Raw genomic sequence first — 27,583 nt, 5'->3', positions numbered from 1 at the left:
TGAGTCTACTTTAATAAGTATTTTTATTCTGATGGAAACAATTAAACTCTGACCATTCATTGCCTTCAATGAATATTCTGCAGTAAGGCTATTTATTAGAGATTAAATAATTTGTTTTAGTTGTGGGAATAAAAATGATTAGATACAATCTCCTGAGCTGCAGAATGTCAAGTTTGAGGTGAATGTGAGGAAAAGCAAAGGGGAATTAACTTCAATCATATTCCACAGCAATTTCTGATAACTGACCACTGCCCAATAAATATGATTTTTATTGATTCATTCTTCTTACTAAAGTGGATCTGCCAAGTACAGTGGAATTTATCAAAAATGACAATTCTTAAGAACTCAAAATACCTTCAGCAAAGTCATTTCTGCTTTACCTTCAAGGTTACAAAAACCATCAAACTACAATTAGGGAGATTGTTTTTTGCAGCTGTATGAGTAAGATGTCAAAATATCTCTGAATTGCTAGGATATGACTAAGATCAAACTACTAGGACATATGAATCAAGCAGAACTATTTACTTTTCTTTTCAATAAGTTACATTTTGAGTGGGATTTAAAATACAGAGTTACAAAATGCACAATTTGATGGGTGGGCATGGAATGGTAAGGCAACAAGAAAAACAAGAGACTGGATTTAAGACAGGAGTTAAAATGTCTTGAACAGAAATAAGTAACACTTAAGGAGCTCTTATAAGAATTCTCAAACTCTGAAAAGACAGGAAATAAAATAGTGGATCTTGAAGCAAAAAGACAAATGCAGGTAGATAGGGAAAATTAGGTTGGTGCTGGATCCCAAAAGGTGGAATTTCTAGAATGCCTATAACATAACTTTTTAGAGCAGCTCGTAGTTGAGCCCACTAGGGCACCAGCTATTCTGGATTGGGTGTTGTGTAATGAAATGGAATTGATTAGAAAACTTTAGGTAAAAGAAGCCTTAGGGGCAAGTAATTATATGATCGAATTCACCCTGAAATTTGAGAAAGAGAAGCTGAATTCAGATGTATCAGTGTTACAGTGGAGAATAGGGAATTACAGAAACTTGAGAGAGGAGTTGGCCAAAATTGATTGGAAGAGAACACTGGCAGGGATGAAGGCAGAGCAGCAATTGCTGAAATTTCTGAAAGCAATTCAGAAGGCACAGGATATTTACATCCCAAAAAGGAAGTATTCAAGGCAAGATGACACAACCATGGTTAACAAGAGAAGTCAAAGCCAACATAAAAGCCAAAGAGAAGGCATATAATAGAGCAAAAATTAGTGGGAAGTTAGAGGATTGGGAAGCTTTTATACACCAACAGAAGGTAACTAAAAAAGTCATAAAGGTAAAGATGGAATACAAAAGTAGCTAGCCAATAATATTAAGGAGGATACAAAAAGTTTGTTCAGACACATAATGTGTAAAAGAGAGGTAAGGATGGATATCAGACCACTGGAAAACAATGATAGAGAGGTAGTAATGGGGGACAAGGAAATGGCAGGCAAACTGAATAAGCATTTTGCAACACACATAAAAGTTGCTGGTGAATACAGCAGGCCAGGCAGCATCTCTAGGAAGAGGTACAGTCAACATTTCGGGCCGAGACCCTTTGTCAGGACTTTTGCATCAGTCTTCACTGTGGAAGACACTAGCAGAATGGTGGAAGTTCTAGGTGTCAGGGGTCAGAAGTGTGTGAAGTTGCCATTTTTAAGGAGAAAGCACTTGGGAAACTGAAAGGTCTGAAGGTAGATAAATCAGATGATGTACACTCCAGGGTTCTGAAAGAGGTGGCTGAAGAGATTGTGGAGGTATTAGTAATGACCTTGCAATAATCACTAGATTCTAAAATGGTTCTGTAAGACTGGAAAATAAGCAAATGTCGCTCCACTCTTCAAGAAGTGAGAGAAGCAGAAGAAAGAAAATTATAGACTGGTTAATCTGACTTCAGCAGTTGGGAAGATGTGGTTTCAGGGTACTTGGAGGCACGTGATAAAAAAGGCCGTAATCAGCATGGTTTTCTCAAGGGAAAACATTGCCTAATAAATCTGTTGGAATTCTTTGAAGAAATAAAAAGCAGGATAGACAAAGGAGAATTGGCTGATGTTGTGTACTTGCATTTTCAGAAGGCCTTTGAAAAGACGCCACACATGAGGCTGCTTAACAAATTAAAAGCCCATGGTATTACAGGAAAGATTTTAGCATGGATAAAGTAGTGGCTGATTGGCAGCAGGAAAAAGTGGGAATAATGGGAGCCTTTTCTGGTTGGCTGCTGGTGATTAGTGGTGTTTACAGGGGTCTGTGTTGGGACCGATTATTTTAATGTTATATGTTAATGACTTGGATGATGGAATTGATGGCATTGTTGCAAAATTTGCAGAATATACAAAGATAGGTGGACGGGCAGGTAGTTTGAGTAAGCAGAGAGACTACAGAAGGTTTAGACAGATTAGGAGAACGGGCAAAGAAGTAGCAGATGGAATACAGTTTGGTAGAAGAAATAAAAGAGTAGATTAAATGTAGAGAAAATTCAAAAATCTGAGGGGCAAGGGACTTGGGAGTCCTTGTACAGGATCCCCTAAAGATTATTTTGCAGATTGAGTTGATGATGAGGAAGGCAAATTCATTTAAAGAGGACGAGAATATAAAAGTAAGGATGTAATTTTGAGGCTTTATAATGCACTGGTGAGGCCTCACAGAGAGTATTGTGAGCAGTTCCAGGACCCTTATCGTAGAAAGGATGTGCTGACACTGGAAAGGGTTCAAAGGAGGTTCACGAAAATGGTTTGTCAAATGAAGAGTGTTTGATGGCTCTGGGTCTGTATTCACTGGAATTCAGAAGAATGAAGAGTGACCTAATTGAAACCTATAGAATGGTGAAAGGCCTTGACAGAGTGGATGTAGAGACAATGTTTCCTATGGTGGGAGAGGCTAGGGCCAGAGGACGCTGCCTCAGAATAGAGAGGTGTCCTTTTAGAACAGAGATGAGGAGGAATTTCTTTAACCAGCGAGAGGTGAATCTGTGGAATTTGTTGGCACAGGAAGCTGTGGAGGCCAAATCTTAACAAATATTTAAGGCAGAGGTTGATAGATTCTTGATTTGTCAAGGCATGAAGGGGTACGAGAAGAAGACAGGAGAATGGAGCTGAGAGGATCAGCCAGGATGAAATGGCGGAGCAGACTCAATGGGCCAAGTGGCCTAATTCCGCTCCTATATTTTATGGTCTTACGGTCTTATAAGAATTACACTTCGTGATTTGTCCAAAACATAGCAGCAAATACAACATTCAAAAATGTTTAGTTCAAAAAAGATGGAAACATCATGATGTTATTTAAGATAAAAATGGTGATAAAAAATTATGATAGTTATCTGTTAAAAGAAAAACAGTGAAGGTTAGTTCTGCTCAAATAAAACTAATTGACTGAGTGATGACTTTTTAAATTAAGCGATCAGACAGCCTCGTATATTTTACTATATCTAACAATGCAGACATCCCACCCTACAAAAACTCATTTCAGGGAGGTCTCAACCTCATAGCAGTCTGTGTCAATGAATTTGTTAATTTTGCAAGACATCAGATTCACAAGTGTTTTGTGAAACAGCTGACTTCTGAATTCTGTCTTAATGTGCCATGTTCACAATAGCTGCTGTCTTGGTTGATGAGCAGGCAGAGTTTTTTGCTATTTCTGAATCAGGAAACATTTTCCTGAATAGCTTGCCTGTGTGCTTACACACCCGGAATGGCAGGTTATGCTCAATGATGAAAGATGTAAAGTACACCTCAGCTCTAGTGACCTTCTCTGTCAGACCTTGGTTTTCTGCTGAAAAGAACTGTGAAATACTTGAGCAGCCTTCCCTGCGCTTAGCCTCCCTAATATGTTGTGGTCTCTAAAAGAAATAAAAGCATAAGGTGTATCCTTATTACAGGTGTGCGCCGCTTAACGTCCATTCGGACAACGTCCGATCGCATATACGTCTGTAGTCTCACACACACACACACACACCCTGCAATAGTCGGGATCAGAACTTACTTTTTTACATCAAAATGGGGGATTTTAAATATGTGATTTAGAAGTTCTGTATCTTCAAGTTCAAGTTTATTGTCATCTGGCTGATTGTCCACAAATGAAATAACCTCTGTCCGGACCACGGTGTAGCCACAACACATATATCACGCACACCACATAAAACAATATATTACCATATTATTTAATAAAATGTAATTCAAAATGCATATAAAGTGCGCAGCACAGGTAAACAGTTCGCTGTCCTAATGACAAGACCTCGGAGGGGGCTGGATATTTATTAAATCGTTTTTTCTTCTGAAAGCAGCTGTGCTTAAACCCAACCCATCATGAGCTTTGATGTACCTGTAAGTGGAAGTGTTTCAGGAAAAAAACCCCGAAGAATTTCCTTGCTGCGAGCACATTTTGAAAGATGTCTTAGTGGACGATTTTGGAATTTCGCCCCAATTTAAACCCCGCTGTAATCCCCTTTAAGACACCAACATGCCCCGCCCATATAGGACAGCCTCGCGTAGTCAGGTTGTCACCGCCAGCCTTGGGAATTTCTTCACCAGGCTTTTGTACTTCATCACCGACAGTTGTCCGGATGATTTCAGCATCATTACAGATGGCAGTAACTGAACTGATGGACGATGGAAGGGAGAGAGAGAGAGAGAGAGATCGACTGTAAAGCCCACCCACAGAGAAAACTGATAGGTCTACTTAGCACAAAGAGAGATCAAGCAGGATTCATTCATTTTCTTTCTTTCTTTTTCCCTCTCCCTCTCTAAAAAATCAATTTCCGGGATATTGTATATAATTTGCAGGGATCAGGGAGCCGCTATCAATATGCAGCAGACTCCCGGAACTCCTGGGAGAGGTGGGATGTCTGAACAATTGGAGACTATTAACTAAACTGTTCAAAATTGTCAAAGGTGTACTTGATGTTGTGATTATCCATAATAACAATTTTTATATTTGCATGTAATGAATAAGAACAGAAGAAACAAATGCAGACTAGTTCATGCAAATGCCATTGAAATAGCTTGCAATAGAAGTAATGGAATTTTACGCAATCAGTGGCCATAATACGACCAAATTTTAAATTGGCAATTGCTACCATCCACGAGTGATAAAGAAATATTTCACCGCAAGAAAACAAACCACAACAGGACAAGGAGAAAATGCTGAGAGAAGGATCAATGATAAGAAATGTAGCAGAACTGAAGTGTTTAATATAATTTGCTGTATAAACGAATATGAAGGAACAAACATAACTAAGGAAAAGAGCAAAAGGATGAAAGGTTTGGCAGAATTGGCATAAGGCAATATTTTAGTGTCAGCTTTTTTTTTGCAAAAGCAAAATATGCTGGAAATCTGGAAAAACAACAGAAAATATTAGAAATAATCCCCAGATCAGAGAGCACCTTCAGAGACCGTTTCAGACCAACAGCCCGCTGTGTATTTTTTCAGCATTTGCATAAACTATAAACGTCACTATTTTATATTAGCTTTCCATCCTGGATAACTTCTCCAGTACCCAATCATTTTTTTTATAATTGCAGTCAGTACTCTGTGACAACTGGAGTAAGTCCTTAAAGGAAAATATGATCATAAAGTATAAAAATGTTTACAAGCTCTGATGTTCCTTGAAAACCATCTGATTTTGGTTGTACATATAAAATGCAGTAGCTGAATTCAGTTCAAAAAGAAAGAAAAATACAGCTGAAGGGGAGGGTACCATCCTCAAACTTGGGCAACTACTAATTAGTATGGTATTTATAGTAATACTTTGACAGTTTTATAAGGCATTAGCTAGAGGACATTTGCAGTATTGTGAGCAATTTTGGTCCCCTTATCTAAGAAAGGATGTGCTGGCAGTGGCGAGTTTCCAAAGTGGTTCACGCGAATGATTCAGGGAATGAAAAGGTTAACAATGAGGAGCTTTTGATGGCCCTAGGCCTGTATTCACTGGTGTTTTAGAAGATTGAGAGGGATCGCACTGAAACCTACTGAATATTGAAAACCCTGGATAGACTGGATATGCAGAGGATATTTCCGATAGTGCGAGTCTAGGACCAGAGGGCATAGCCTCAGAAAGGAAGGACGTCCATTTAGAATAAAGAGGAATTTGTTTTGCCACAGCTGTGGAGGCTATGTCATTTGGTATACTTCAGTGGTTCCAAAGTGGGCAAAGGGAGTTTCTAAGAGGACAATAAAGATAAAAGGGGCAGTGGTGGGAGCGCCCAGTAGCAAGGCAGGCAACTGAGAGATTACAGGCTTAATTTAAGAAATAAATTACATATTATAAGCATCTGAAGTCATAATTTTCACCTTTATTGATCGCAGTGCTGGAAGTTGGACTTAACATTAGGTGATTGTGGTCATTAATCCACAACGAACATGGCAGAAGCAGCCAAACAAAAAATAAGTGTCGACAGTATAGTGTGGAGTATCTGAAATATGGATTTATAACAGCACCAAGCAACCAACAGCAGCCAATGTGTTTGTTGTGTGAAAAGGTTTCTTCAAATGAGGCAATGAAACCGTCCAGACTCCTTCAACATTTGAAGAAAACACACTCTGATAAAACAACCAAGAACTTGGCTTATTTTCGATCACTTTGTGAAAACTTTCAGAAACGGAACACATTTCGAAACATGCTTGCCAGCACTTCACAATAAAACAGAGATGCTTCATGTAGCATTTCATTACTGATTGCCAAATCTGGACAGCTGCATACAGTTGGAGTACTATAATTAAATAAAGAAATAATTTTATTCTTAGCCTTAAATAATAATTTGAACATTTTTGCAATTATTTGTCACTATTTTGAATGTGCAGTTCCTATTTTCATTTTCTATAGTTTTATGTAATGGCCAGAAAGGGAGAGGGGGGCACTGGGCATGTGGTCTGGGAACCAAGGAGGTGGAAGCCACTGGTATATTTTCAGCAGAGGCTGATAGGCTCTTCATTAGTCCAAGTTTACGAGGAGAAGGCAGAGGGAAAATAAATCAGCCATGATCAGACTCAATGGACCAAATGGCGTAATTATGCTCCTATGTCTTATGGCTTATTGATATTTTTTACTGTACACTCCTAGTTCCCATAACCGGTCTTTAATTTGTGTTTGTATGCGCAGTCCTGCCTAATAAAAATTTAGAATAAATATTGTTCATGAGGAAAATGATAACAATCCCTTTATTCGAAATATCACGTACATCTAAAATGTACTGTGTGATACTGCTTGGTACAACAATTAACAATGAAACACCAAAAAAATGGGACGTAGGATATTCGTAACTAAGTCTAGAAAGCAGTCGAAGGAAGTGCAGAAAATATAAATAAAAAATCTGGAGATGCTGGAAATCTGAAATAAAAGCAGAAAATGCTGTAAAAATTCAGCTGCTCAAGCACAATCTATGGATGTTTCAGGTCAAAGATCTTCATCAGAACTAAGAAGGAGAGAAAGCAAGTAACAAAGAAGATAGGGGTGGGCAATGTGTGGTACAATGGGGATGTCTGTAATTGGGTGAAATGACGTAGGCATTGAATTTAATATTGATACCTGCAGACTGCAATGGGCCCTGACAAAATAGTATTGTTGCTCTAGTTTCACATTGGCTCTTGCTGAACAAAGCACTATCCAGTCAAGCTCACAGACTCCTAAAGCTACCTGATTACACTTCCTTCCATCCTGCCTCATGTAAGAATTCCATTTCATTCTATCATTTCCTTCTTCATCGTGAACCATGGCTTCCCCCCTACCATTCTGTATAGAATCCTTGTCTGCATTTTATCTATTTCTTGCACTTCTGCTCTCACCCCTTCTTCTCCAGGTCCTCACCTTCTCACCTGCTATATACTGAAGCAGCTTTGAATTTCTTGACTACAACTAGATACAACTATTTGAATATTAATACTTGTGAGCAGGGTTAATATGTGAGTAAGATTATCAAATGAGGCACGTGTGGATTGAAAAGTACCCTCAGCCTCATTATCCATTAAGCCATAGGCCCTCTCCTCCATATCAAATAAAGCCTGCAAATAAATATACCTATGTTGTATAATGTTCCAAAAGCACTGACACACATTAATATAGATTTAAACATTTTAGTAAGTAAATGAGATTAGTTTACAAAATTATATAACAATATCATAAAACATAAAATATAACACACACACATACATTTAATAGAATAATATTGAGCACCATATCATCTTAAGAGTACAAGATGCAGTGCTCATCAACCACTTCTCAGTTGTTGAAGAATTGGTTAGAAGTTCCTCTGGGGAACAGCTCTTGATTTAGGAGATGGGTGGAGTGGTATCTTGTCACCAGCATGAGGGAAAAAGGCACAGGGCTGTGATTCACCTACTGACGTGTTCTTTGTAAAGACTCACACATAGTTAATGCCTGTAAGTATTTCAACTCTTTTGAATGCAATTAAATACTTTCTGAGTTTGCGGATAGCGCATCAGTAGAGAACCTCACCTGCATCGATCCAGCTAAACTGTAAATATATATTGAGATACATGTCCTTCTGGCTCTTTGGGCCACACCACCCCGCAATCTGTTTTAACCCTAGCCTAATCACAGCACAATTTGCAATAGCCAATTAACCTACCAACCGGTATGTCTTTGGACTGTAGGAGGAAACCACAGCACCCAGAGAAAACCAACACATTTCACAGGGAGGACATACAAACTCCTTATGGACAGTGCTGCAATTGAACTCTGAACTCTGATGCCCCAAGCTGTAGTCCCATTGCGCTGCTACACTACCGTGGTGCCCCAAGTTCATAACAGGTCCATACATTGTAGCAGAAATTTAAAAAGTATACTGTGTTCTGCTGCGGGGGGGCTTTAAGAAATGAGATGAAAATCATTCAATGAGTTTGTGGTTCTGAGAAAAGCAAAACGAGAAAACAAAAGCACAAATTATTTACAGTAACAGAAAGAAGGATCTAAGGAAGAGGTATGAACAAGAAGAGCTGTCTTGGTGCAGGCAAGGGACCAGATCACAAATTAATGTTTGTCTACCTCAAGCTGAGGTAGTGATTGTAATAATTAATTGCAAGAACTGGCAATCATTAAGATCGAGATAATGGTGCTCCCTTGGAGAATCTGCATGATATTTAATGGATTTGCTTCAAATTATGTTTGCCAGTCATTAAAAATTGCCAGTGTATTATTTCTATATGGAGCTCTTTGAACATCTGATCATCATATTAGAATACTGATAATCCAAATGCTGAAAAAGTATTATTAGTAAATGAATAAGATCGACCATCTGTCCTACTAGCTGAGTTTATAACACTGAGTATTAACGTCATGCTTTAAGACATAATCGGGTTTCAATGATAAGCCTTAATGCAGTAAGTTCCTGTGATAGTAGACAAATTTTTTGGCTTCTGTGATAGTAGACAAATTTTTTGGCTTCTGTTCCGAGTACCATTATTGTATGACCATTGTGCTGTTATATTGAACATTTAAAGAACAGATATCTGTATTAACCACTTTTTACAAATATATTTTAAAAGTAACTTAATAATAAAATCCATCTTTAGATTCCAATCCTAATTTTTTTATTTCAAAATCTGTCTTCCTTCTACATTTTAACCTTATTTAGAAACATAGAAAACCTACAGCACAATACAGGCCCTTCAGCCCACAAAGCTGTGCTGAACATATCCTTACCATAGAAATGACCTAGGGTAATTTTTCTAAGCTCCGTGTACCTATCTAGGAGTTTCTTAAAACAGGGGTCCCCAACCTTTTTTGCACTGCGGACTGGTTTAATATTGACAATATTCTTGCAGACCGGCCGACCGGCGGGGTGGGGGGGGGGGGTGTTAATCATGACCGGAATATAGGTGATAAGTCAACTATAAGTGGCTAATACACTCAATTTCATTTCTAAAAGAGTTTATCTAACGAATTTAATATTAAACACACAACGCATATTTTCCTTGCATGAATATAGTGATAAGTCAATTATAAGTCACTTATATAAGTCAATAGTATCATAACATTTTAAGTAACGTTTTGCTATAAAACACACAGCGCATATTTTCCCCGTATGAACATATAAAATCATTGCAACACATCAATATTGCTGAATCAGTGGGAGCCCTGGGCTTGTTTCCCTGCAACAAGACAATCCCATTGAGGGGTGATGGGAGACAGTGATACTCGAAGGGGGTTCCTTATGTCCAGTCTAATCCGCAATTTAGTTTTCGTTGCATTCATTGCAGAAAACCTCGCTTCGCAGAGATATGATGTTGGAAATGGAAGCAACATTTTCAGTGCTTTCGTGGCTATCTCAGGATATTCAGCCTTGACTTTGATCGAGAATGCCGGCAGAGATGTTATGTCAAACATACTTTTCAGCCCACCATCATTTGCAAGCTCGAGGAGTTGATCTTCTTCCCGCACTGACCTGGATGTCCCATGCATAATGACCGTGCGTGCGTTCAAGTTCCAACAGTGGGCGTGACAGGGAATGAGGAAAGGTGCAGCTGACTCATATCGTTTCATATCGCCAAATCGTATTGTTTCCTCGCGTGCCGGTAGCACATGCTTTGCGGCCCGGTGGTTGGGGGACAAATGTCTTAAAAGACCCTATCGTATTTGATTCTGTCCCAATGTTCAATTACACTACATGCACAAATTCACTGATGATTCACTGACAAATCAACTTTTAAGCAAAATCATTATGATTGAGGTAAATAGAGATTTTCAATATAAAACAGGGAAAAGATCTGAACATGACTCATGACCTGTGGCTTTCCAGATGGACACTTTTAAAACTCAGAACTATATAATAATAAATAACTTGAACAAAGCAGCTAAAATGTGTTTGTTATTTGATAGTATTTTTCAACCGTTAGGTGCCATGGTAGCGTAGTGGTTAGCACACTATTACAGTTCAGGGTTTCAGAGTTCTGAGTTCAACTTGGAAGTCATCCGCAAGGAGCCTGTTCATCCTCCCTGTGGAATGCATGGGTTTTCTCCGGGAGCTCCAGTCTCCTCCCACAGTCCAACAGGTTAGTAGGTTAATTGGTCATTGTAAATCATCCTGCAATTAGGCTAGGGTTGAATCAAGGATTGCAGGATGACACAGCTCAAAGGGCCAAAAGGGCCTATACCATGCCGTATCTCAATAAGTAAACAAACAAACAAATAAAAAGTTCTATATGATATGAGTTTGTTGATATTTGACTCCTAATCAAGGGCTTAATATTAAGAATATGAACAAAACAACTCAGTGACTGACATATTCAAACACGGCTATCACTTCTCTTACTTCTCTCTCTCAATATGATGATGCCACGTCTAAAAAATGACCAAATCACAAACATACTGTAGTTCAAAACAGTAATCATTTTTGATGCCATAATTCAAAGTCAGAATGGAGTATATTGGGTAATTTCTCCTGTTCATTACACTTGGACAATAGTCCTTATTCGTTGGAAGTAATTCCCCAAGTCCTGCCCCATATCTAGCATATTTGTTGATAAACAAAGGGATGCTGAAAGGGACACTGAGAAAAGTTTACCCTTGCATACCCAACATTTCTGTCTTCCTTATGAATATATAAATTTCCAGAGGAAGAAGATGCAGCATTTGGAACCATTACAAATTAATTGAAACTTTTGATTTTTTAATTGCACTTTTGACATTTCCTTGTTGTCAAGCTGAAACTCCTCAACCCACACTAACAATATTCTGGCAAGAATGCCACTCATTGCCACAATATTTATAATTCTCTTCAAGCCACCTTTTAAACCAAGGTAACAGTTTTCCAAATCTAGCAAATCAGGAACTTCAGTCATAACAGTAATATAGAACAATAATCAGAGATTTTACACACAAAAACCTCGGAACTCAATATCTACGGAGGGAAATGGATGGATAATGTTTCAGGTTGAGACCCTTCATCAGGAAATGATGATCCATTTCCTTCCATAGGCGCTGTGTGATCTGCTGAGTTCCTTCAGCTTTGTATGTATTGTTCCAGATTTCCAGTCTTTTGTTTCTTCATAATGGACATGGTTAATACTTTTAATCATAATTTTCAGCTTGAGATGATATCTCTGGTAATGGTCCCAAGTCAGGCTCAAAACACTTCTCTCTTACAATGTTTATAGTATCAAAATATTTTAGTCACTACTGAAAATGGCATAATACATTTACTATTGACGAACTAAGACTACTTACCGTAAAACATTTCAACAACAAAAAGGTTAAAGACTTCTTGGACTGTACTTAGACGAAGCTTGCCTTCACAAAGGAGAACAGCTCGTTTTTCATCCACAATTGTATTCTCCTGCAACTTTTTCTTCAAAATATAATAATACAATGTTATTTATTATAGACATAAATCCTCAATCAAATATTTTAAATGAATTTCATCAGCTGTGATTAAGTTATTTTATATGACCTCACAATTTACATATAGAATGGAATAATAATTAAAATCAGTATATTTTCCACAGGGAACAGGATAGGGAACGAAATATTGTTCTTACAGCTCAGAGTTCTATTTTAAAGGTTTCTTTCTCTAATGACTATAGAAAATTTAGGCAAAATAGTTTTCAGTGACTTCAATACAATTCCTGTTGGATGCAGATATGCGAATTCAAATGTTCATAATACCAGCTAAGTTGTAACTTCACTTATCCAGGCTCAGGTGAGAAACTAAATAGAAAAGTCAGGCAGTAGCTGAAGTCTTTATGGTAGACTGCTTAAGCTGTAAAGTAGAGGGACCTTTATTCTCCAACTAATTTTTGTCATGGTTACCCACTATGTTAATGATACTAGGTCCCAAAGTGGAAGCATATTTCAATTTATAACATCAACATATAATTTTAATATATAAAAATACACCAAGAAATTAGATGTGTTCAGACAGAAGAAAATATGTTTAAAACTGAAGAAATATGATTTGAAACATTAAGTATTGTAAAGACACTCTACTTAAACCTTCAACTATAGCCATCCTAGCTAAATGGAAAAAAAACTATAGGTAATTTTAGTTATTCCCACACCAGCAAATCATGTAACAAAAGTAAACCGTCTGAGTTTTAATCCTGTCTTCCAGTACTTCTTGACAGAGCTAACATTACATAAATAGAGACCGGATTTTTTAATGGTTTCCTTCACTGTGCAAAAATGTTTGGTGAACATTTCCTCTCACATTCAAACAATAGCAAGGCCAATCATGGTAGAAACCTGAGACAAACAACACACAACACACTGACACATGCTTGAAGAGCCAATGTAACACACAGAATTTATTTTTCAACATAAAATACTTCATAAAGATTCTGAGGAGGATTGAGAGCGTGGATGCTAAGAGGATGTCTTCTTTAGCAGGGTGATTTTAGGGGGCATAGCTTCAGAATACGTATTCACCAATTTAATACAGAAATAATGAGGAATAGTTTCTCTCGGTAGGACATGATTCACTGGTTTCTATATCACAGAGGGCTGCATTGGCACAGCTATAAAATATATGGCAACATTTAATGCCATAAATTGGCAGCAATTGACAGACATTTGAACTACAAAGGAGTTAATTGGTATGGGGAGAGCACAAGAAAGTTAGCTTGAGGCCAACAGTGGACCAGTTATAACTTGACTTAATGAAGGAGTAGACTCTAGGGGTCAGGTGGCATACTCTTGATCTTTTGTATCATGTACTCCTGTTATGTTTTAAGTAGAAATAACCTGAAGTCAAATTTTGGTCTGCCTCAACACAATGGGCTAAATGGTTTATCACCATTCCATAAATTTCTATGATTCTTTGAGTAGTTTATTTCCCATATTCTGCTAAAAGTAAATTTCTAATTACTGCATGCACCTGCCAGAAAGACTAACAAGTTATCACTGCAAGGAAAAGGTAAGTAGATACTCCAGAGTGAGAAAAAGAGGGTTTCTTTTTCATTTAATGCCACATCATTTTAAAAATAAACTCTGTGGTTTTTGGATGGTATGATCAGAGCAATGTAACATTTTGTCATTTACCACAAATAATGGTTGGAAGAAGAGTCTATGTGAGATTGATTGGGGGTCAGAATTGCAGGGATTATTCAAATAGTGCAGTTACAAGAGTCATATGCTGTAACATATTCTACAAGACCTTTGGAAAAACACCTCAATAGCTACTTATCAGCTGGCGCTTACATTTTAAGCAAAACAGCCCTCTCAGGCCTCAGGTTCCTTTCTACGACAAGAATGCTGGACCACAGACAGCTGCCTAAATTTCAAGGGTAGCAAGTTGGCTATCTTGGTTCACAGTTTACAATGAAATTATAAGTACTGTATTTGGATTTCTGTGTTATCATTAAGAGTTCCAGTGTGAAGCTCAATTTTATTTAATTTTGAAAATGTTTCACATGTAAAATTTCATGTAATTTTAAAGCTAATTTTATTAATTCTGTCACAAAATAAAAATTGATATGTTGTACTATCATGGCTTTAGTTTTACAAACCCACTAAATAAAACAGTTAATTTTTCTGTGTCTGTATCTTGTTTCACGGCGGTTGGCATCCAGCTTAATGGTGCATTACCGCCACCCTCTGCTCCAGAATGTGCACTAGACATACATTCTAAATCCCTTCACCCAATCACACACACACACACACACACACACACACACACACACACCTACACTTCACCCTCCCATCTTTGACCATCCTAGTATCCTATTCCTGTTTATTCGTCATATTCTATAAAAAAACCCTGTACCCCTTAAAAATGCTAAAAAATACCCGGACTTGTGCTCTCTCACCCATGCCCAGCAACCCTTTTAATGTGAATTCCTGCATCCCCAACTCCCTTAATTTATTTCTCATCATCTCTCTCTGTATCCCATACTTCCTGCAACTCAGAACTACATGTTCTACTGACTCCTCTTCCTGACATTCCTCACACAATCCTGTCTGGTGTTTCCCTATCATTTTCAATGTTTTGTTTAATGCACAATGCCCCAGCCTTAACCTAGTCCACACAATTTCGTCTCTTCTGTTTCCATTACCTACCCTAGTAACTGCAACACTCTTTTGTATTTGATATAAATGCCTCCCTTTCCCCTCCCTGTCCCATCTTTCTTGCCACATTTGGTTGACTTTTTCCCAGATTACACACTTAACCTCTGCTTTACTGATACTAATGTGCATTTCCACATTTTCTTTCTTTAACGCCCTCTTTGCCAACTCATCCACCCTCTCATTCCCCTTCACCCCTACATGTGCTGGAACCCATAGAAATTTTACCTGATCTCCCTGATTTGCAATCCTTGTAACTAACTGAAGGACTTCATAAAGTACATCTTGCCGACTGTTTGTGTGAAAAGACCTTAAACTTGCTAGAACGGAGGATGAATCTGAACATATCAATGCTTTGACTTGTCTGGCTTTCTGCACCCATTGCAACGCAACCAACACTGCCAGCATCCCCACTGTAAACACTCCTAACTTATTAGATGTTCTTCTGCTGATTCCAATTTCTTTTGCTGGTATGACCACCCCAAACCCTGTCACTCCTGTTGCAGGTTCCTTCGCACCATCCATATAAATGTGAGTATAATCACTATACTTTTCCATCACATGACAGTTAAATGCATTTACCAAATCTGTTTTATATCTTTCTTTCCTTTTTACCTCTAACAAATGCCAGTCTATGTCAGGCCATACAAGCTTCCATGGAGCTACAACTGGATAAACTACTGAAGGACTTATCCTCAGATCAAATACTCCACATTCTTTCGTGATATCATTCCCTACCCGACTAAAGGTATCCCTCTGAAACCTCCCATTTTCCCAGCACTCCTGCAACACTCCTTTAGTAGGGTGAGAATCATTGTGCCCCTGCAAGTTAGCCCAGTAGTTTGCCATCAGTTGCATCCTTCTTAGTTCCAAAGGCATTATTCCCATTTCTACCTGCAGGGCTGACACTGGTGACGTTTTAAAAGCCCCACTGCACACTCTCAAGGCCTGAGCCTGAATCACATCCAGTTTCCTTATAAGAGACCTAGCTGCTGATCCATATACTATATTTCCATAATCCAATACAGATCTTACTAAAGCCACATACATTCTCTTCAAAGCTGAACAACTTGCTCCCCATTCCCTACCAGTCAAACATCTCATCACATTTATTACTTTTTTACATTTCTCCTCAACTTTCCTGAAATGGTCTGCCCATGTTAATCGTGAATCAAATATAACTCCCAGAAATTTAAATAATGCAACCCTTTCTAATTCAACCCCATACATCCTTAACTTCTTCCCTACCTCAACCCTTTTCCTGGTAAAAAATACAGATTGAGTTTTGTCTACTGAAAATCTACATCCCCAATCATAACCCCACTCCACCACTTCATCAATTGCTTCTTGTAGTTTCCTGATTATATGGTCCATGTTCCTGCCTCTTTTCCACAAGGCCCCATCATCCGCAAACAGTGACCTACCTATATCCACTGGTACCTTTGTGAAGACATCATTGATCATAATCATGAAAAGTAATGGGCTAATCACACTACCTTGAGGTGTGCCATTTTCCACTATGTACTGTTTTGATAATTCTGATCCAATCCGAACTTGAATTTTTCTACCAAACAAAAAATCTTTAATCCAATTAAAAACTCTCCCACCAACCCCCATCTTGTGCAGTTTAATTAATAATCCTTCCTTCCACATCATATCATAGGCTTTTTCAATGTCAAAGAACACTGCCACTATTGACACTCTATTTGCCTGGGCCTTCCTTATTTCAGTCTCTAACATAATCACTGAGTCCATGGAATTCCTTCCCTTTCTAAATCCACTCTGATAACTTGCCAGCATTCCCCTTTTCTCAAGCTCATATGATAACCTTTCTGTTATCATCCTTTCCATTATCTTACATATACTTGATGTTAATGCAATTGGTCTGTAGCTAGTGGGTTTTGACAGATCCTTGCCAGGCTTCCATATTGGAATTACTACTGCTTCTTTCCATGCACTTGGTAATCTTCCCTCCTCCCACACTCTGTTATAAAAAATGCAGCAACTTCAAGAGCGCTCCTTCTCCTAGATTTTTTAGCATCACAGAGCATATCAGATCTTTCCCTGGGGAGGTTGGTCTCAATCTCTTTATTGCTCTCACCATTTCTGCTAATGTAAATGGATCATCAATTATATCATCTGTTCCTTCCCTCCTGCTTAACACACCTGGGTGTTGGTTCATTATTCTTTCCCTTCTTCTTCTCCCTTCTTCAGACAAATTTTCTGAACTGTGTATCAGTACGAATGACTTGGCCATGATCTCAGCCTTATCCCTACTGGAGACTGCAGTTTCCTCCTCAGATATCATTACTGGATATTCCCATTCCCTTCTATCTCCTCCCATCCTCTTAATCATTCCCTATATCTCTCCCACAGGTGTTGTTCTTCCTACCTTGTCGCAAAAACTCCTCCAACTTGCCCTTTTAGCTTGACGTATAGTTCTTCTCACCACTGCCTGTGCTTTCTTATATTGAACCAAATGCTGCATATTATGGGTTCTTTTAACTAGCCTGAATGCTCTATTTCTGTTTTTTACAGCCTGACAACATTCTTCTGTCCACCATGGTACCAGTTTTCTATTCATCCTATTTTTACTCCTAGGTATAGATCCTTCTGCTGCCATGATAATTGCTGAAGTCACCTGACTGTTTAATTCATCTACATTTCCAGAAATATCAATCTTTGTCAACCCTTCTTCACTCAACTTCTGGAACTTACCCCAATCAGCTTTTTCAAACACCCACTTTGGAGTTCCGCCACCTGGTCTTACTTCAACTCTTTCACCCACTGAACACAAAACTGGGTAGTGATCACTGCCTACTGTTGAAGCAGTCCAAACTCCCCAGTTACTAATGCCAGCCAAGGTATTAGACACTAACGTAATATCTAACACTGACTCAGTTCCTGTTGTTATATCTATCCTTGTGCCGCTACCATCATTCATACACACCAAATCCCTTTCTTCCATCAAATCTTCAATTACCTTTCCATTTGGATCTGTAATCTGATCCCCCCCATATTGTGCTATGAGCATTGAAATCTGCACACCACACTACTTTATGTCTGTTTTGTCCTTGTATCTTTAATAGGCTGTCCAAATCCAACCTTTTACATGGATTGTAGTAGTTAACTATAACCACTCCCTCCCCTCTCTCCCACACTTCCACCACTATGTATTCCTGATCATCTCCTTTTTCCAGTACCCTATATGGTATACCTTGCTTGATTAACATAGCACAACCCCCTCCTCCCCCTAGATTTCTATCTTTCCTTATCATTGTATACCCATATACCACAAAGTCTAAAGTTGGTTTCAACCAAGTTTCCTGAATACACACTACATCCAGTTTTACAACCATTTCTTTAATAAAGTGCTTGAATTCCTGGCTATTGGCCAGTAAGCTCCTTGCATTCCATTGTAAAAGAATCACCATAATTAGTATTAACCAACACATGACACTTCCTGGCTTGACTGATTACTGAGGTTCTCCCTCACTTCCTCCCATGTCAGTCCTACTAACCCTAAATGGTTTACTGCTGCTTTTACCACCAGCTGAATTTTGTCACTTTTTGACTTTACCTCAGCAGTACTATTAATCACTCCTGCAATGAATGTTACTAGAGCCTTTTTGTCTGCATAAATCCTGTCATCTGTTCTTTGTTGCATCCCTCGTATCCCTATTGCTCCCTGTTCATTAGGAACATTATTCTGTTCTCTTGACATTCTTACAGCTTCTGCATAAGTGATCTTTCTTTTCACTCTTATTTCTTGAATTTTAGTCTCCCGTCTCACAACCGCACACCCACTATATGCAACATTATGAGCTCCTCCACAATTGCAGCATTTTGGTTGAACTCCTGTTCCGCACTTTCCATATTCATGATCACCCCCACATCTAGCACATCTCCTCTGCCTTTTACAGTTTTTAGCCATGTGTCCAAACCTTTGACAATTATAGTATCTCAGTGGCTTTGGCACATACACCCTTACTGGGTAACTCATGAAACCCAGGAACACCTTCCTTGGCACTCCTTCTTCTTCAAATTCAATCAATACTGATTCACTCCCTCCTTTGTTGTTTTCAGTCTTTGAACATTCATTACTTTCCCTCCTTTGATATTCCTCTTTATCTCCTCCATATTTATACTCATTGGTATCCCCGTGATCACTCCTTTACAACCACTGTTTTGTGCTCCCACCCTCCCAGTGTATTCCACCTTGCATTTTCCTATCTCTTTTAGCTTGAGTGCTTTCTCAAGTTGTTCCTCATTCGCACATCTTACCAATAAGTTGCCATCATTAAGGACTTTTGCAAATACTATTTCCCCTACCTTATTTGTCAGAGTTGTTGTTAGCACAAACGGGTTAATTTTCTTCATATGTCCCTGAGCCTTCTCATTAAACCTAATTATGACAACACCTCCTCTCTGAGCTTGTTCATCTTCCTCACTTTCAGAGCTTTCTCCACTATCATTTCTTATTCTTTTATTCCCTTTGTCTTGGTTTTTATTCATCCGACCCCTCACTACCTCCTCATTCCCTTTATTTCTCCCTTCACAATAATCCACCTCTCCCCAGCTGCCTACCTCTGGTCCCAAGTCTCTATCCCTCTCCTTCTCCACTTTCTTTCCCTCAACCCCGCCTCTTATCTTGTCCGCCATTACCGGACCCACACGACCCCCCTCCCAGCAATTTCCGTTCCTTCCCCACTCTCTTTCCCTCAACAGGTTCCAAAACACACTCACGCATCAAGCAAAACACAGCCAGCTTCCAGTCCAACCACTCTAGCCCTCGGCGAACCTGTGTCGTGACGCCATCGTACTTCCAGTTAATTTTTAGTTCTGTAACAAGTTTTTAATGGTCTTCAATTACATATCTAACTATATAAATTTAAAAACTTGATTTTCTTTGTTATTACTATTGAGAAAAGGAGCTACAATGTAAGGTTTAGTTTCAGTTAATTAAAAAAATAAGCAACTGACCAAATAATACAAAAATAGGCATTTTAATATAATTATTTTCAACAATTAACAATGGCAAATTTTCACTGCCAATCACATTAATTTGTGTTCTTTGTTTTTAGAATACCACATGAAGATTAAAATGCTGAAGTTCTCCATCAGGAACAATTAAACTCGGGTCAAATAAATCACCACTTCTCCAATTAAGAGCAAAAGCATCAATTTTCACCAAATAACCAAAAGTGAAAAATAAAATACCTGACAGACGACATATAGAAATGATGGATCAGACGGATAGGACAATGATGACTTCTTTCCATTTCTTGTACAATCTGATATTTGAGAAAGGCACTGTTTCATTTCTTTAAAGCTATCAAGCAACTTTTCCATTTTTATAGATAGTTGTTTAATTTCATCATTCACTTTATCACTGTTGCTCAGTGAAGTTCTTGCGTGTGATTGTTCATTTTGATTCTCCTTAAATAAGACTGGGCTACATAAGTCTCTCTTTGTTGGTCCAAATCCATGCATTGTTATAGAGTTATTTACAGGTTCTGCTTCATAGTCTTTCAAAATCATTGCAGAGTCATGAAGTGCAGCTCCTTCTGTTGGTTTTGGAGTATTTGCTTCTGAGCTCTGCTCACTGCTGTTGTTACTTATTTCTTCTATTAATCGCTTTTTACTATTTGGAGATTGAATTGTGGTATTCCCTGGCAACAACAATTCTTTTCCCGTAACTCCCTCTTCCTTGGACAGATTTTCAAAATATTTCTTCATTCCAGAAATATTAATACCTGGCTGCCAGGTCTTCATATTTTCTGAAGAATCATCTAACAAGAGCTTTTTAGTCATAAGTCTGATTAAATAACGATCTGAATTAGAAGTTGGGAGAAAAGCAGGATCATTTGATTTCTGCTTCCCAACTAAAAGCAGTAACAGTGTTTCAGTCAGAAAACACAAACCTTTTGGCCGTTCATTCTTTTGCAAATGGATTTGCTGAATATTAGGCACACTCGAAGGTGTTACTGAGTAGAGCAATATCATGTTACACGTATTGGATGATACAGCAATAGTGCATCGATGAGGGTCAAAACATAATAAATCAGGAACCAGAATCCCAGGTATGCTTACTTTTCTAGTTGTTGTCACTTTTCTCTCAAAAGTTACAAGAATCAGATGTGAAGAATCATGACCACTTCCAGTAAGGCAATCCCTTCGTTGTAGGTGAATAAGGGGGCTAGGATCTGATTTTCGATGATTTGCTAGAATATGTGTCAAATCTACTGGACCAGATGATGAAAATGTTGGTTCTTCTGTTAATGATCTTGAGGAATCTACTGATTTTCTTCTTGAATCCATGGAATGGGTTTCAGCCACAGATAGCATCGTAGGCTGTGAAATTAAAGATCCAGTTTCTGATGTGGGTGTAACATCAAAAGCAAGGCCAGCGTTAAGACTGCAGATTTTATCAAGGGGCAGTTCAGTTGTCACAACCACTTGTAAATCCAAACATGCCTCCACTGCACAGATATGTCCTCCAACATCAAAAATAGGGCAAAAATTGCATGCATGAAGAGTCTTTTGAGTATTATTCCAAATATAAGAATGAAGGGTGCTGCCTATGGCAATCACTAAACGATTTCCATCTGAAGTCCAACAAGCACAATTAATCAAGCCACCACCTTTGATGTCTACTTTAACTCTACGATTATCAATTTGTACCGCAAACAATACAGAGGCATCTCTTTTTGTTAGCACTACCAAGGCATCATGTTTTGGATGCCACACACAGCCTTGTTGCAGAATCGGAAAAATCTCTCCAAGTTCACAAGTTTGGGAAACGAATAGTTTATTTTGTTCTAATGTGCTGTTTTGTAACTGCCATACGGTTACGTGCTTTTTATGCTGAACAGCGAGCAATGCTAGAGTTCCTGTATAACAAACAGGACCCCAATGAAGCCCATTCACATGTTCAAAACTTCCAATAACATTGCTATCTCCAAACTTTACCTCACCATTGACTAGGTAAACAGCAGTGAGGGCAACTTGTTTTCCATCTGTCCAGGCAATCCCATGAATTGGATGAACAGCTTGATGCAATACATTAATTCCAGTTCGCAGCAATTTTGCTTTTCCAAGCTCCATGCTGACCAGCTTCAGAATCCTGGAGGTTATAAGAAAGCAAATGAATATTTCTATAAACCACTGTTTTTCTTCAATGTATCTTGTTCACAAAGGCCTTAGTATGGCATATATATGCTTAGATTAATGCAAATTAATTTGTTACTGTCTGAAAAACAGCAAAAAAATGTTTATCTTACAGAGGTGAAAGTTAGAAAGGTATAACCTTCACTAAGCAGCAGTCTGTTGCTTACCTAAGACTTCTTCAATACAGCTATCCTAAAAAGGTAAGCTACATCATTTAATCCAGAATGAGACGAGCTGATTAGCTTCAATAGAAATTCATTCTTTTCCCCCAAGTTAAAAATAATGGATATTTTAAATTCTCACATAGAATTAGCATGTAAATCAATCAAATGCAAAATAATTGAAAGGCTCACTCTTTCTGCCACATTAAACAGGGATAGTATTTTTCAGCTGCTTTTTGAAGAGCAAAAAGAAAACAGAAAAGCTAATTTTGTTAAATTTTTGATGAGTTCTTCTGTTACACAATTTCTTACAATGAAAGTCCTAGGTGACTTCCAGTGATCTCAAGTATTCCTTTATGCCTTAAGCATCAGTAACAACACAAATCGTTAAAGTCTAATACATATTGATCTGTACCTAAATCCTCAATGTCAGAATATTTAAAAAATGTATCTTCCAAAACTGTTCACCTTATGTAGCCTCCAATCCACAACCAAGTTCACTCCAACAACAACTGTTGAGCAGCAATGCACAGCTGATGCACGTATGCAATTGTACGAGGACTGACCTTTAAATCATTGTTCATTGATTCACTGAAGCATGTGAGAAAAAGGATCCTTATGCTAACATTCACAAAAGAATGTATACATGACTGTATACATCACCCTTCAATAACTAACGTCCAAACAGGAGCCTGAACTAAATGGATTACTTCCCATATCTCTGAAGCCATTTTGTTGCAAAAGCTGATAGAGATGAGGAATTTCACCAGTGTATTCAGTGCATCACCATAGCCTTTGGCTGTCCAAGGAAAAGTGTTTGAAGATAAAAGCTTACAGCCTACCAGGCAGCAGTAATCCTGCTCTCCTGCACACGTCTGTACCTATCTATAGCAAGGATATTAAAGCACATTGATGCTGACTCTGTGAAATCCTTCAAATCCACTGCCAAATAAGCGAAACAAACCAGTGTCCTTTCCCAAATCAACAATCCTAACACCGAGTCCCTAATTATACTCAGTCATCATTCACATGCATGGCATCAAACTTCAGAAACAGACAATTCCAAACAGTTCCATGGGAGTAGATTGGTAAATAGACAAAGGAAATGATCCCAAAATGTCTCAAATTCTTATTGAAGTGCAGCATTCCTACCGATTTGGAGGACTTTCTGAGCAAGGACCAATCAAAGTGGAGTAGGAATATTAGGTTGGTCACAAATCTATTCATTGGAAGCATATAAAAGCAGAAATACATAAATTAACTGGTAGTATCGCTGACCCCAGGACACTACTTTGGAACAACTCTGCATTTTTCTGAGATTTCTTAATGCACAGGATACCAGTCCAGAATCACAATTGGATTAAGATGTTAGCAACACAACTCAAAGTTGCTGGTGAACACAGCAGGATTAAGATGTTAATAATTAAATAAATTCATTGCTCGTTTGCATTATTCCAATAGAAATATTTTTCTTCAAACTGTGGGAAATTGTTAGTTTACACCAGTACATTCATATTGAATTCATTTTAACATCATGGATCACCAGCACTCTTTACTCCTTAAATATCCAGCATCCAGTAAGCTATGGATTTCTTCCCATGAATAAATAAACCCAGTCATTATCTTTTGGTTTCTGTGACAAACCCACATCCCAGTCACTGATACCTCTGCTCTCTATGCATCCTTTCCATCACCAATACTAGAGACATCCAGCTCTGTAAGACTCTCCAATTCCATCTGTCTCGGTTTTTCCACTGCTGAAACTCTCCTGTGTTGATGTTGCCTCAAAACATCACTTTCCTAATTCATTTACGGCCTCTGAGAAGGGATTTGGCCTAAAACATCAACTCTATATTCATTTCCATAGATGAAGCCTGACCTCCAGTGCTTTGTGTGTGTTACTCTGGATTTCCTGCAGATCTTCTGTGGTCATCCTAAACTGTAGCCATTACTAAAACTAGGTTCAATTTAAATTGGCTCAAGGTTAAACATCCACAATTGTAAAACTCCTCTCATTTTCCACCAGGTCCCTCCTCCCACTAAATCTACAAATATTTCTGGGCTCCTCCAATTTCAGTGCAAGGCTTATCCTAGATTTTAACTATTCCACTATGGTGGATGCCAAAGCCAAAGCTGGAATTCCTTCCCTAAGTTTTTCTACCTCTCTCTTCTCTTCAACAATCCTTAAAACACACCTTTTCAACAGCTTTTGTTTCTTTGGCCTAATTGTTACTTGTCTGGCTAGGCTGCAAATTTTCTTTGATAGTACTGGTTGAAATACTTGAAATATTTTACTGCATTGATGTTATACAGATACATGTTTGTCAAGTAAGTAACAAACTAAATATAAAGCTGTTGTAATCATTGTTTATTCCAATAATTCCTCAGGGCGAGTTACATAGAAACATAGAAATCTACAGTACAATACAGGCCCTTCCGCCCATAATGCTGTGCTGAACATGTACCTACTTTAGAAATTACCTAGCGTTACCCATAGCCCTCTATTTTTCTAAACTCCAAACTCAAGTGATGCCAGTAAAGATCATTCATTAAGACAATCCCAGTTCCAACCTTTGATTTGCCTGATCTAAAAAAAATCACTGGTTCTAACCCAGTATGCATTTACAAATTGAGAACCTATGGTTTTTAATTGTTTCAAAAATTCCCAAAGCTAAGGAATTACTTTTCCTTTTCAGGAATTACAATCTAGGACTTTATAATCAAGATTCTTCACACAGTGGTGAAATTAGTGACCAGATCATTTTAATTTGCACATTCACAAGATGTGAATGCCATTGGTCATCAGCAGCATTTACAGGTCACTGCTGAAAGCCTGCTGAGATGAACTGTACACTAGACAATTTGAAAGGACATTAAAGAGCCTGAAATCACACAACAGCCAGATTTCCTTGCCTGAATGGTATTAGCGAACCATATGGGTTTTTACAGCAATCCTGTCCAGGCATTTCACACAATCATTATAGACACTGAATGTTTAAATCTGAATTTATTTAATTACTTCAATTCTATTTCTCCTGTTTTAGTTAATATGAGGGTCTCTAAAGATCTAGTGATTTAACTGCTCTGCTACATTACAGTATTTAAGGGATAAACTTAGGTAAGGATATGGGATCATTTACGTGACCCAGAGGAATTATAGTCATTAGTTAATGTTCAGCTCAGACAGTGCACCACGCCCTCAATACTGCACCCGTAGGACCACAAGGTGCAGGAACAGTAGGTCACTGAAAAAGACCTTGGTGAATCTGATTTGCCCACCACTTTCTTCCCTGTTCCACAATATCCTTATAATTGCAATTCTATCTTACGTTTACATATATACAAAGACTTTACACCCACAATTCTCTGTGGCAATAAGTTCCAAAGAAATTCTTCCTCACATCAGTACTAAATGAGCACCCCCATATTCTGAGATTATGCCCTCTGTTTTTGGACTTCCTTCTGAAGAGAAACATCCTGTCAATATTTTACCAATCTAACTTCCGAACATTTTTTTCTTAATTTTTCCTTCAGTGTCAATCCCTCCCCTGGCCCCACATCTAGAATCATGCAAATAAACCTTAAAAACAAGTACAAAAGCTGTTTACTGCAGTCTCCCTCGTGCCTCATACAATTGCAGTAGGGATGCCTTTCTTCTACACTGCAACCCTTTGAAATTAATACTAATATCCCAATACCTCTTTGCTGGACTTGTCCAAGCTTTCAGTATTTTGTCTATAAAACGCCCCAAGTTCTTTTATGCTGCAGATAATTACTATTTTCTCTATCTTCATCCGCCTCCCAAAATGATCAACCTAACATTTTCTTAAGAGACCAGACTTTTAGCATAGATGAACGGAATGGAGAAATGTTACAGCGTTGTGAGTGAGTAGACTTGAGTTTTTTAACGGGAAGCATTAACTTTGTTTCTCTTGCCATAGATACCGTCTGCCTTTTCACTTGGATCACTGGTCCAGCAGATTGGGAGTGGGGTACGTAGGAGGGCAAGGGTGTGTGTAAGTGGCGTGCACTGTGTGCATGTTGTGGTGGGTGTAAACCCCACCTCCCCAGACACTGTTTTACCTCTCCCATCCACTATCGTTAAATGACCTAAAGGGAAGCCGGGCGTTTGGAGACAATAGAAGCTCCTTCACCTTTGGATTAGCTTCACTACTCCCGGGCAATGGCCGGAACTTAAATGTGATCCGTCCACCACTAAAGGCTCCGGGCAGCCTTGACTCACCCTTCGGCCCCCTCAACAAAGCAGTAGTAACGCCTGCCGGAAGCATTACCACGGCAGCGGCTGCATTTCCGGTGTTGCGCAGACGGAGCTGTGGTGAGGCGGCTCAGTTTATACTAACCACGGCTGTGAGCCAGATTGTGCAGACGTGGGCTGTGAGGAAACGTGAATGCGGTTAACTGTGGAAATCGCAACGTGGGCAATGTAATACATCCTTAAAATGGTAGATTGTACGTTGCCACCACTTTCACAATAAATCAACCTGCGCTGTTAAAACACCATCCGAAACGCAGCCAATCCAAAACGACCCGGGATCATATCATGAAACGTGCCGGAAAATGAAATATATTTAGTGATCGAGAACAGAGGCAATACGCTCATATAATGATCTGTATCCAAGAATTTTTTTGCAGACATGAGAAATAGAAATTGCTGGAAATTTGAGCTGGCCAGTAGCATCTGTATAATTATTTTTAAAGAGGCAGAAGAGAAGGACCTCCGAAGTTGTAATATTCGGATTACTCTCTGTGCCGCAGGCTAGTGCAGGTAGGAATGGGATGGCAGCACAGATGAGTGAGTGGCTGAGGAGATGGGGTGAAGGAGGCAGGGATCAGTACATGGAATGATGATGTAGCCAATAGAGACTGTTGAGAGAGGAGCAGGAATGGGTGACAAATATACCATTTTTTTGAAGTTTTAGAAAAGGAGGCAAAGAGGGGAGGGAGTTGCACTACTAATCAGGGACAATATCACAGTTGCACTCAGAAGATGTAATAGAGGGTTCAGACAATGAGTCCACTTTGGGTAGAACTCAAGAATAGGAAAGGTACAATCACACTGATGGGATTGTACTACAGACCTCCCAATAGCCACCAGGACATTGAGAAATCGATACGTAAACAGATTAAGGAAATGTGTTAAAAATAATAGGATCATTGTCATGAGGGACTTCAACTTCCCATATAAAAAAT

General features: G+C 38.6%; 1 protein-coding gene across 3 annotated transcripts in view; it reads right to left on the bottom strand.

Annotated features, from left to right (window-relative positions):
- Window positions 1–26,674, bottom strand: part of wdcp (WD repeat and coiled coil containing) — a 32,016-nt gene extending 5,342 nt beyond the window's left edge. Inside the window, exons 1-3 of one of the 3 annotated variants that reach the window (XM_072251302.1) lie at window positions 26,616–26,674; window positions 20,262–22,167; window positions 12,210–12,330 (exon numbers count right to left, since the gene is read on the bottom strand). In XM_072251302.1, the coding sequence (XP_072107403.1) occupies window positions 12,210–12,330; window positions 20,262–22,148 (2,008 nt within the window). In that variant the 5' untranslated portion in view covers window positions 22,149–22,167; window positions 26,616–26,674. Of the gene's footprint in view, window positions 1–12,209; window positions 12,331–20,261; window positions 22,168–22,840; window positions 22,880–26,526; window positions 26,588–26,615 lie in introns of those variants that run through there. The other 2 variants (XM_072251303.1, XM_072251304.1) reach the window with 2 other exon arrangements.
- Between the last annotated feature and the right edge of the window lie 909 nt (window positions 26,675–27,583).

This window comes from Mobula birostris, chromosome 2 (assembly GCF_030028105.1).
Source record: "Mobula birostris isolate sMobBir1 chromosome 2, sMobBir1.hap1, whole genome shotgun sequence".
Lineage (NCBI taxonomy): Eukaryota > Metazoa > Chordata > Chondrichthyes > Myliobatiformes > Myliobatidae > Mobula > Mobula birostris.
This window is presented reverse-complemented; position numbering and strand designations above follow the sequence as displayed.